This window comes from Dreissena polymorpha, chromosome 2 (assembly GCF_020536995.1).
Source record: "Dreissena polymorpha isolate Duluth1 chromosome 2, UMN_Dpol_1.0, whole genome shotgun sequence".
Classification (NCBI taxonomy): Eukaryota; Metazoa; Mollusca; class Bivalvia; order Myida; family Dreissenidae; genus Dreissena; species Dreissena polymorpha.
Window position 1 is genome coordinate 149,849,879 of NC_068356.1, and position 12,585 is coordinate 149,862,463.

Sequence of the window (12,585 nt, forward strand, 5' to 3'; positions counted from 1 at the left end):
TAAGGAAATTTGTGGCCTCTAGAGTCATAACCAATGGGTATTTTTCACCATTTTGGGAAGGGGTGTCTATTTGGATTGGGAAAAATCGCTGCGTTTTGACCGAAATTGGGAAATTAGTTGTTTTGATTTTTTGACAACAAATACATTAAACAAGAGGGCCATGATGGCCCTGAATCGCTCACCTGACTAACCAAATCGCCTACTGAATGTAATAACTAGGGTAACTGACATTTTGTGAATTGTTCAGGAAAGCATATTTTCAGACATTTTCAAAAATACAGTAAGAGCACTTACGTTATTTTTTGCGCTCAAAATATTTCAGTGTTGAAAATTATGGTAACTGCTCTTTTCTTAATTTTTTATTGTTTTAAAAAAGACATATCAATTTGGAGTTTTTTTTCGTTTTTCAAGTGTTATTATAATACTAATCAGAAAATTTGAATACAGAAACATGTTTATTATTTTAATAGAACATTTTTTGCTTCTCCTGAAAATTTAACAAAATGTCAGTTACGCTACTAATAATTTTGCATTCAGAAAATGACATGTGTTTGTTATGTGTTTTTACCAAAAAGGTTGACTTAATATTTTAACAGTTGATGTATGTCACCTAAATAAACACAAAAATGGAAAAAAGTAAAAATTTATAAAAATGTCAGTTTCATTACTTATACCATTCAGTAGGCGAAATACAATCCGAACCCAGATTTCATCAAGATAAACATTCTGACCAAATTTCATAAATATTGGATGAAAACTGTGATCTATATTGCCTACACAAGGTTTTTCTATTATTTGACCTAGTCACCTAGTTTTTGACCCAAGATGACCCTAATACATTCCCATCCCAGATTTCTTCAAGACAAACATTCTGACCAAATTTCATGAAGATTGGATGAAAACTGTGACTTAATTCTATTTTCTACACAAGGTTTTTCTATTATTTGACCTAGTGACCTAGTTTTTAACCTAGTGACCTAGTTTTTAACCCCAGATGATCCAAATACAATCCCAACCCGGTTTTTATCAAGATAAACATTCTGACCTAATTTCATAAAGATTGGATGAAAACTGTGACCTCTACTGTCTACACAAACAAATTGTTGACCGTTTTTCTATCATTTGACCTAGTGACCTAGTTTTTGATCTCAGATGACCCAATACAATCCCAACCCAGATTTCATCAAGATAAACAATCTGACCAAATTTCATAAAGATTGGATGAAAACTGCGACCTCTATTGTCTTCACAAGGTTTTTCTATTATTTGACCTAGTTTTTGACCTAGTGACCTAGTTTTTGACCCCAGATGACCCATATACAATCCCAACCCAGATTTCATCAAGATAAAGATTCAGACCAAAGTTTATAAAGATTGGATGAAAACTGCGACCTCTATTGTCTATACAAGGTTTTTCTATTATTTGACCTAGTTTTTTTACCTATTGACCTAGTTTTTGACCCCAGATGACCCAAATACAATCCAAACCCAGATTTCATCAAGATAAACATTCTGACCAAATTTCATAAACATTGGATGAAAACTGCAACCTCTATTGTCTACACAATTTTTTTCTATTATTTGACCTATTTTTTGACCTAGTGACCTAGTTTTTGACCTCAGATGACCCAAATACAATCCCACCCAGATTTCATCAAGATAAACATTCTGACCAAATTTCATAAAGATTGGATGAAAACTGTGACCTCTACTGTCTACACAAGCAAATTGTTGACGGACGCACACACACACGCACGCACGCACATACGGAATCCGGACATCACATGGTCACATAAGCTCACCATGTCACTTGGTGACAGGTGAGCTAAAAATGAGAATTAAAGTGTTTTAAATATTAAATTAAACAAGGGCTGTTTGTAAAACATGCATGCCCCCCATATGGGCTGTCCGTTGTACTGGCAGCCATTGTGTGAATACGACTTTTGTCACTGTGACCTTGACCTTTGACCTAGTGACCTGAAAATCAATAAGGGTCATCTGCAAGTCACGATCAATGTACCTATGAAGTGTCATGATCCTAGGCAAAAGCGTTCTTGTGTTATCATCCGAAAATCATTTTACTATTTCGGGTCACCGTGACCTTGACCTTTGACCTTGTGACCTCAAAATCGATAGGGGTCATCTGCGAGTCATGATCAATCTACCTATGAAGTTTCATGATCCTAGGCATATGCGTTCTTGAGTTATCATCCGAAAATCATTTTTTTATTTCGGGTCCCCGTGACCTTGACCTTTGATCTAGTGACCTGAAAATCAATAGGGGTCATCTGCGAGTCATGATCAATCTACCTATAAAGTTTCATGATCCTAGGCATATGCGTTCTTGAGTTATCATCCGAAAATCATTTTTTTATTTCGGGTCCCCGTGACCTTGACCTTTGACCTAGTGACCTGAAAATCAATAGGGGTCATCTGCGAGTCATGATCAATCTACCTATAAAGTTTCATGATCCTAGGCATATGCCCTCTTGAATTATCATCCGAAAATCATTTTTCTATTTCGGGTCACCGTGACCTTGACCTTGTGACCTCAAAATCAATAGGGGTCATCTGCAAGTCATGATCAATCTACCTATGAAGTTTCATGATCCTAGGCGTATGCGTTCTTTAGTTATCATCCGGAAACCATTTTACTATTTCGGGTCACTGTGACCTTGACCTTTGACCTAGTGACCTCAAAATCAATAGGGGTCATCTGTGAGTCATGATCAATCTACCCATGAAGTTTCATGATCCTAGGGGTATGCGTTCTTGAGTTATCATCCGGAAACCATTTTATTATTTCGGGTCACCGTGACCTTGACCTTTGACCTAGTGACCTCAAAATCGATAGGGGTCATTTGCAAGTCATGATCAATGTACCTATGAAGTTTCATGATCCTTGGCGCAAGCGTTCTTGAGTTATCGTCTGACAACCACCTGGTGGACAGACGGACGGACCGACCGACCTACCGACCGACCGACATGAGCAAAGCAATATACCCCCTCTTCTTCGAAGGGGGGCATAATAAAGTGTAACATGTAGAGCTTGATGAGAGATAAACTGTATGTTGATCTTTAAAAAATAATAGAATTATTAGGTCCCATTTGGGAAGAATATATACATTTTGCCATTGGGAATGGGGCAAGATACAGGCCCCGAATTTTGAAGAAAAAAACACACTGGATAACCGGCTAAAAGTCAATGACACAGACCTGAAAGCCAGACATAGGGCAATCACAATAGATCACACATAATTGGGCTGTGATCTGTGAAAAGGCGGTTTATTGCATGTGCGTAAAGTCTCGTCCCAGATAAACATGTGCAGTCCGCACAGGCTAATCAGGGATGACACTTTTTACCTAAACTGGATTTTTGCTTAGAGACTTTCTTTAAACAACAAGAAACCGTGGGAGACGGGTGATGCTCCCCAAAGGTTTTTTGGTCACAATATTGCACTATATATTCAGATTAAAGGAAACGTCTTGAGGGGCACAACTTTGGACAAAATAATCGATAGATGGTTTAGCAACTTAAAAATTTCAAAGGGCCATAACTCAACTAACCAGAACCCACTAATAACATGCACATCTCCTCAAGGTAGTTATGCTTCCCATAAAGCTTCATAAAAGTCCAGTCAGTAGTTGGGGAGAAATAGCCCGGACAAGAATTGCACTATATGTACAGTTTATAGAAAATTTCAAAGGGCCATAACTCTGTGAAAAATTATCTGACCATAACTGGCTGATAATATGCACATCTCCTGTTGGTAGTGAAGCTTCCCATAAAGTTTCATCCAATTCCCGTGATAAATTGCTGAGAAATAGCTCAGACAAGAATTGCACTATATGTACAATGGAAAATTTCAAAGGGCCATAACTCTGTGAAAAATCATCCGACCATAACCGGCTGATAATATGCACATCTCCTGTTGGCAGTGAAGCTTCCCATTAAGTTTCATTGAATTCCCGTATTAAGTTCCTGAGGAATAGCTCGGACAAGAATTGCACTATATGTACAATGGAAAATTTCAAAGGGCCATAACTCTGTGAAAAATCATCCGACCAGAACCCACAAATAACATGCGCATCTCCTCTTGGTAGTGGCGCTTCCCATAAAGTTTCATTGAATTCCAGTCTTTAGTTGCTGAGAAATAGCCCGGACAAGAATTGCACTATATGTACAGTTAATGGATTATTTCAAAGGGCCATAACTCTGTGAAAAATCATCCGACCAGAACCCGCTGATAATATGCACATCTCTTCTTGGTAGTGAAGCTTCCCATAAAGTTTCATTGAATTCCGGTCATTAGTTGCTGAGAAATAGCCCAGACAAGAATTGCACTATATGTACAGTTAATTGACAATTGCAAAGGGACATAACTCTGTGAAAAATCATCGGACCAGAACCAGCTGATAATATGCACATCTCCTCTTGGTAGTGAACCTTCCCATAAAGTTTAATTGAATTCCGGTCATTAGTTGCTGAGAAATAGCCCAGACAAAATTGTGCACGGACGGACAGCTAGACACACGGACGGACAGACAAAGCGGCGACTAAATGCTCCCCCCAAATTTTTTGGGGGGGAGCATACAAAAATACCATAAAGCGGAAAGTGTTGTCCCTGATAACTTGATTCGCCTGTGCAGACTGCACAGGCTATTCTGGGACGACACTTAACGCACATGCATTAAGCCCCCTTTTTACAGAGCACGGCCCATTTATGATTTACAGTAACTTGAGTGTCACACATACAGAGCTGAATACTGTTCCCATCAGTGACACTGTACATGCATACACAAGGAAAATATTTGTGTGAAGGAGTGCTGCACCTTATATCAGTGAGTACACACAATAAGTGTTTGATATGCTGCTGTAATGGATAGCAGTTTATTAATATTCAGATATTGTTAAAGTTTTATTTGTTGGAAATTATTCATAGAGTTGTATAAATGCACCACTCATTGAAGTAAAAACAAGAGACGTGTTTGTCAAAAACACAATGCCCAAATATTGCGCCGCTTTGAAGCCATATATTTGACCTTTGACTGTGAAGGATGACCTTGAGCTTTCACTACTCAAAATGTGCAGCTCCATGAGATACACATGCATGCCAAATATCAAATTGCTATCTTCAATAATGCAAAAGGTACTTCAAAACTTTAACCAAGGTTTAAGTTTTGTTTTGGGACACACACAATATATGACAGACAGACAGACAGACAGACAGACAGACAGGTCAAAAACAATATGCCCCCGATCTTTCTATCTGGGGGCATAAAAGTATATATTGAATGCTACATCTTGTTTTTCTATGAAATGTTACCATTATGTATATTTAAATATAAAACATGTGTAATACAGCTTTATCAGCATTTTGATTGGCTACTTGTGCTTGACTGAACAACCACATAGGTACCATTATTTTTATGAAAAGATGTTTCAATGTTAAGTGAAGTCACACGATGTTGACAACTTTGTGGTTTTATCATGATTTTTACTTAAATATATTTTTTTTGTTAATTAAAAACAAAAAATATCTGACACTTGTCACTTCAAACCATGATTTATTTAACTCAACAAGGAAATGTGTTGGTAAGCTAGCTTAAGGCTCTCTTACAAATTATCTGATTCAATAAGATATGGTTTTAAATGAAAACTTAAGTCAAATCTTACACATAGTACCCCCTCTTCTGTTGCTTTTTTTGCAGGATTTCACAATGATTAGCAAATGGCTTTTGCTTTTTATGTCAGCATTTGTTTGTGTTATTAGCCATTTTTCATTAAAATCAGGTCAGTAAGTTGATCTAGACACACACATATTTAAGGAAAACTGTTCTACCAGTACATTGTGTGCATACCAGTACTTATGCCAGAAACTTGCATCTCTCAAATAGAATAAGATGAAGGGGAGAATTGCTGCAAAAATAATTTGATACAAAATTCCCATCTAAATTATGTGGCCAGGCTGTGAATCAAACTCACAATCCTTATGTTTGTAGTTCAGTGGTCCACAAGCCGAGCAAGCCAGCTGACTGCTATTGAAACAATCAAACAATGCCCAAAATTGTAAACAAATCACTAAGTCTACTATGATAATTGAATACAATCCAATATAATATGTCATGTGCACACAGATAAATGACTAAATAAATATTTTATTTACTACAATTGAATATAAAAACAGAAATCAAAGCCCACACTTTCCGTTTTAATGGATTTTTGTTAAAATTACGTCTCTATTGACTGAAATTCCAGGTAAGGTGTAAAAATGTTGTCCTTAATCAGACAGTGCTGACTGCAAAAGATAATCAGGGAAGACACTTTAAGCACCATGAATTAAGGAATATTTTCCCTTAGTGAGGCTACATGTAACTTCTTTTTTTACGTCTTTTAATGAATTACATAATGAACAGTAGGATTCCTATACTGCTGGTAGCTTTTTGATGTTCAGGATATTGAAACTACTGAAAATTTGTATCTTACAAACATGTCATCTACATACATAAACACATAAATACATGATTTAAAATTAATTTTGCTTCTCTTTGAAAACTTAAATGAACAAAAAAAGTGAACTGTATGATGAGAAAGCTTTTTGTATGTATATCTTTTATATTTACCAATATTGAAAACAAAAAAAGGTACCAAGAGTCATAAAAATACATACCTTTTAAATTATTTCACTATTTGCTTTATCTAACAAAAGTCCAGTGAACACATAAATGTGAAATGCACAATATTATATAATGCTGTTTGACTACCTATATTTTATATTCCTTCCATTATTCCTATATCAGAATATAAACAGCTGGATAGAAGTACCACAGATGTACGCATACACATATAAACCTTAATGATCTCATTAACAGCTGTATTTAATAATTAAACTAAACACCAAATAGAGAGATGAACTATAATACACTACATTGCCGGTTGAAAATTAAATCAATTAATGCCCACAGCAAACTGTCAACTATCCAATTTTTAGTTTTAATGACTGATTAACAGGCGAAATATTTAAGTGTGTAAAGTGAATCTTTAACATAGGAAGTTATCACTTGGAATTTTCTTCCTACCCAGTTCATTTGCATGGAAGATAATTCATTCCGGCATTAGATTTTACATGAACCCTTTACCACTTAGATACGTATTTTGATGAATTTCTAGTCCCTTGGAAAGTTATATTTAATATAAGACCTTTCTAACTACAATGTACATGTAGATTTAAGTTTTTAAGGCTTCATTTCCAATCCTTAGGTACTGATGAGCAACAAAAAGCATAAAATCTGAACAGACGGCGAGTTACTTGCAGGTTGTTATGGTTTTATGCTGTTTGCACATAGCAATTTTCACTTTGCTTCTGAGAGGGAAAGGGATAATTTATTCCGGCATGAGATTTTACATTGAAATAATGAGTTATGTCCTAAGAAAGCTCGGCTGCGGAAGCTTGTCAGATATTTTTTTTAGAGGTCACAGTGACCTTGACCTTTGACCTAGTGACCCAAAATGGGTGTGGCGTGTAGAACTCATCAAGGTGCATCTACATATAAAGTTTCAAAGTTGTAGGTGGAAGCACTTAGATTTTAGAGCCAATGTAATGGTTTTAGCACGACGCCGGCGGATGGCGGACGTCGAGCAGGCTATGACAATACCTAGGTTTAAGTTTTTAGACAAACACATACAATGAATAAAATATGGGCTGTCAGTTGTAGTGGCAGCCATTGTGTGAATACGTTTTTTGTCACTGCGACCTTGACCTTTGACCTAGTGACCTGAAAATCAATAGGGGTCATCTGCCAGTCATGATCAATGTACCTATGAAGTTTCATGATCCCAGGCGTAAGCATTCTTGAGTTATCATTCGGAAACCATTTTACTGTTTTGAGTCACTGTGACCTTGACCTTTGACCTAGTGACCTGAAAATCAATAGGGGTCATCTGCCAGTCATGATCAATGTTCCTATAAAGTTTCATGATCCTCAGCATTAGCATTCTTGAGTTATCATCCGGAAACTATTTTACTGTTTCGAGTCACCGTGACCTTGACCTTTGACCTAGTGACCTGAAAATCAATAGGGGTCATCTGCCAGTCATAATCAATGTACCTATGAAGTTTCATGATCCTAGGCTTAAGCATTCTTAGGTTATCATCCGGAAACAGTTTTACTGTTTCGAGTCACTGTGACCTTGACCTTAGACCTAGTGACCTGAAAATCGATAGGGGTCATCTGCCAGTCATGATCAATCTACCTATGAAGTATCATGATCCTAGGCATAAGCGTTCTTGAGTTATCATCTGGAAACCATCTGGTGAACGGACCGACGGACGGACCGCTTTAGACAGTGCTTCAATACATCGCCGTATTATTGACCCGCAAAATTGATACGCAGTCTGCATTAACACCTGTCAGAAACCAGATATCGAGACAAAGGAAACTGACTGGTGTAACCGTCGATCTTATCGGCTTAAATAAACAATTACATCTGATTAAAGATTGCTGCCGATTTCAATCAATTTGAGTAAAAGCCGTTAGCTAATTATCAATCAGTCACACAATGAATGTAAGTAAAGAAGTTAATAATTTATTTTAATTTCGAGAAGTTCATAATGTTTGTAATGATTAAAGGCTAAATGCATTACAATTGTGAATGATGATAGATGAAGGGGTATAAAACCCTTGACATTTACGGCGAAGGTGTCGGAAATCGTGACTGCCATAATGGCAACCATAGGCAATAAGCGTCCTTTGGACTCTGACGAATCTAATGACCCGGTCTAAAAAAAAATCAAATCTGATAATAGATCATTCAAAGATGTTTGGCTTTCGGAATTCATGTGGTAAGATTATAATGCAAAATCAAAAAACAATGTATTGCAAAATATGCATACAGTTTCAAAAATCAAATTCATTCACATCTGGGTGTAGTATGTTGAAAAAAGACAACATTTCAAAACACGAAAAATCAAAAGGTAATAAAAAGAATGACAATCATAAGGGCCCTCAATCCATTTTAGGGGAAGCGGGTCGCTACCCATAGCAGGGGAATTTTCGCGGTGTTTCCCTTTTTGGGGGATTTTTTACTTACTATCTAATTATTACATTTGTACATGTTTGCACTATATTCATTGCTTTTATCATAATTTAGTATGTTTGACAAGATTAAATTAAAATAGAATTGAGATATAATAATCATGAAACATCTATCTATAAAAAAAAAAAAAAAAATTTTTTTTTTTTTTTAGCGGGAATTTTTCCCCCAAAAAGGGGAAAAAAGTATACTTTTCAGGGGGGGAGGGGGGGGGGGGGGGGGGGAAAGCGGCCGAAATTTTCGTCCGTGGATTTGACAGATTGAGGGCCCTGATCATTAATATTAAAATTAATATACATGAATATTTTTTTGTATTTTAAATAATATATTCAAAATAACAATAATAATTTATGTTCATAATAAATATATATTGACACTTTTCAAAATGAGCTTTTTGTTTTGAAATTTAGCATATTTGATTTTGTTTATTTCAGATCACAAAGAGGCCTCACAAGCGTCTAGTCTGAAAACATCCATGACAAATGCGCAGGCTGCAGCAATATCCAAAAGTGAAGCAGCTGTAGTGTCGGCTGTGACTAATGTGTACTTTGCTGCACAACTGTTTTTTTTGTTATGCACACATGATGATTATAGTAATAAACATATTAAAGCTTCTTTGTTTAGTTTCTTCTTTTACACTACTGTAGCCTATACTTACAACAGGCGGCTCCGAATGCTTTGCTAATACTTTGGCTAAAATGTTGGCTACAGAAATTTTTGGGCCGGGGGGAGCCCTGTGATCAGATCCGCGACTTTCATTTATAATTATATCACCGGATTATTACTCTGGTGAAAAATGTATCGGCATGTTTTGTTTAGTTACAGCACGTGTTTTCAGTGTATAAGGTCCGCCTATATTTATTGCAGACAGTGATTTTTTTTGCCCAAAATTACAGCAGATATTCGGCTGCTTCCCAATTGCAAAAAATGATGTTTTTTCTCAAAAATTTGATTAAAATTTCCACAAAAAAGACAAAATTTTCCCAATAAAGCCAATAAGATTACAATGTGATTTAGCAATAATTTTGAACGAGTGCCGATTGAGCTTGTCGAGTCATGGCCGAACGACAACTGACTTACGTATTGTTTGCGAATTTAGCCGAATACGATTTTACGTTGCTATCCACATCTCTCTCTATATTGCGGAGGATACCTACGATAGTCGATGTATCCCGATTGTAAACGCCTGTTTTTATACACGTTCAAGATGGCGGCAAGCAAAGGAGAAAATTGCGATGAGCGGCGAAAATGATAAATAACATTCAAATTAACAACGGATATCATATGGTTATTACGGAATAATTTATTGTGTGTGTCCATTAACGCAAAATACAACATTTGAGATAAAAACAACAAATATTTATTAGAAATCTTCACAGTGAATGTGCATCACGGAAATCAGTGTTGGGAAATTGGAGATAGTCTTCCGGTACTCACAAAGTTATTGCATTTAAGATGAGTATTGTTCGAAAATGGAAAGAGACAAACATGATATGATTTATATGTTAGTGGATCTGTGTATAATCAGATTCATATGCATATTCTGCTTTATTATGTTTGTCACGCTTTACAGTTTACTGAAATAGTATTGAACGAAGGATGTCAAGTGCAAGATGTTGAAAGGTAAAGAAATGAAATAAATTATTTTAACTCCATTTAATACATCATTGACATAGCAAGACCACTAAAGCGTTTTTTTTTTATATTTGTTAATGTTTTCACCATATGATATTTAATTTAAAAAAAATACTGAATTAAATTCTTACTGTTGAAGAGGTTATGATTAAATGGTATATTTAAGAATCTATATAGATTATTGCAAGTTCAATATGCATGTGGAAGGATATTAACTTAACATTGTCTTCATTGTAAGAACACATTAAATTAGCACTTTATAACATAAAAATGCTGTCAAACATACTTAAATAATTTTAATTCTGTTCTTATAATCATATTTATAATGTTTCCCAATTTCATGGTTTATCGCGCTATTTTTCCCAATTTCATGGTTTATCACGCTAATTTTCCCAATCCAAATGGCACAGGCTGTAACAAAGAAAGCAAAAAAAAATCACTGGCAGAATAACTCATAGACAATTTTCTTCTTTGTTTATATAAAAGACGATTTTCTTCTTTGTTTTTATTAAAGTTTTCACGTGCCGTGTTAGAATTGTTTTTTACTTCTAATTCAGATATTATTAAATTAATTACAGTTTACAGTGATAACAACACATTACAATCGCAACATATTGTTTTGTATCACATGCACGTTAATTAACATCGAAGACCAAATATAATAAACCACTGCGCGCAGTCACCTTAGCAGACAAAACAGAGAAACCCCTTTAGCAATGATAACTATCAATAGACACAGAATGACACCAATAATCAAAATTGATATGTACATCACAGGCCTTAAGTGTCTCTTAAATTGTTTTGCGATATTTTCAGTTTGCAAAATTTTCGACCACCCTCATTAATATATATATCACGGAAAAAGCAACTTTTTGGAAAAACCCTCTAATCTCCTGGTACAAATAAACATGACCCATTTATAATCCTTTCAAAATCACACACCATATCAACCGTTGTAATTTAAAGTAACATATCATTGGTTGATTTAATGGACCAGCATTGTTTTGTACCGTGGTGATTAGTGGGTTTTTCTAAACTCGTGCTTTTCCGGGATAGATCTATTTCGGACGCGTCTTTAATCCGCTGTTCATAAGTTTTTTATTCTTGGCCTGACATGCAATAAACCGGTCCTGACTAGTTAAGAGACTGCAGCGAATGGTTTATCACACCAAAACGAGATAAGAATGTCGTTAGGGTGTGTTTGCATGTGTACTGTGTAATCGATTTCATGACATGGAAATTTTAGCAAACAGAACCTGACCGACTGTTTGGGATTTTCAATCGGTCTTTAATGACCCCAATCGGTCTAGGACTGACAAAACCGAAAAAAATATGATCCCTGACTCAGACTTAGACTCAACTTACCAGCATCAGAAGTGATGGTAGCAGACGCAGTATTCACGTGTGACACGGCCTCTGTTTGCTGCTTGCTCATCATCTTCTCCAGCATCAAGTGCCCATACTGCTGCAGTAACGTCTGCTGCTGCAGCGCCCATGGCAACGAGCCCGAGCCTGAGTCTGACGGGCTCTGGGAGTGAGCGCCCGGGCTCTCTGTCTTCATCGGGTGTGTCATGTGTGAGGTGTGAGAAGTGTGTGCAGCGTGAGAACTGTGTGAGTTGTGAGAGACGAGGGAGGACAGTGAGGCTTCCTTGCTGATCAGATAATTGGCTGCAGCTTCCAGCAGAGCTGAAAAACAAGAAACAGGGCTCGTATCTACAGGTTACATAGTCCAATACCCATACATGTAGGGTTCCATTATAAAACTACCATCTTTAACCCTTTACCCCTTATAAACGCATTTTGAGGCTTTTTAAGTCCTTTAGAAAATCAAATTAAATTTAAAGTCCTTTCTTAAT

General features: G+C 36.2%; 2 protein-coding genes across 4 annotated transcripts in view; one reads left to right on the plus strand and one right to left on the minus strand.

The window, feature by feature from the left end:
- The window catches only part of LOC127869415 (uncharacterized), a 470,973-nt gene that overhangs the window by 259,448 nt on the left and 198,940 nt on the right, over window positions 1-12,585 (plus strand). The window lies entirely within an intron of this gene.
- Window positions 1-12,585, minus strand: part of LOC127869413 (protein sister of odd and bowel-like) — a 73,083-nt gene that overhangs the window by 50,026 nt on the left and 10,472 nt on the right. For all 3 annotated transcript variants that reach the window (XR_008044552.1, XR_008044553.1, XM_052411964.1), the window contains exon 4: window positions 12,095-12,415. Coding sequence is in view for 1 of the 3 variants with exons in the window: in XM_052411964.1 (XP_052267924.1) it covers window positions 12,095-12,415 (321 nt within the window). In the remaining 2 variants the exon portion in view is untranslated. The remainder of the gene's footprint in view (window positions 1-12,094; window positions 12,416-12,585) is intronic.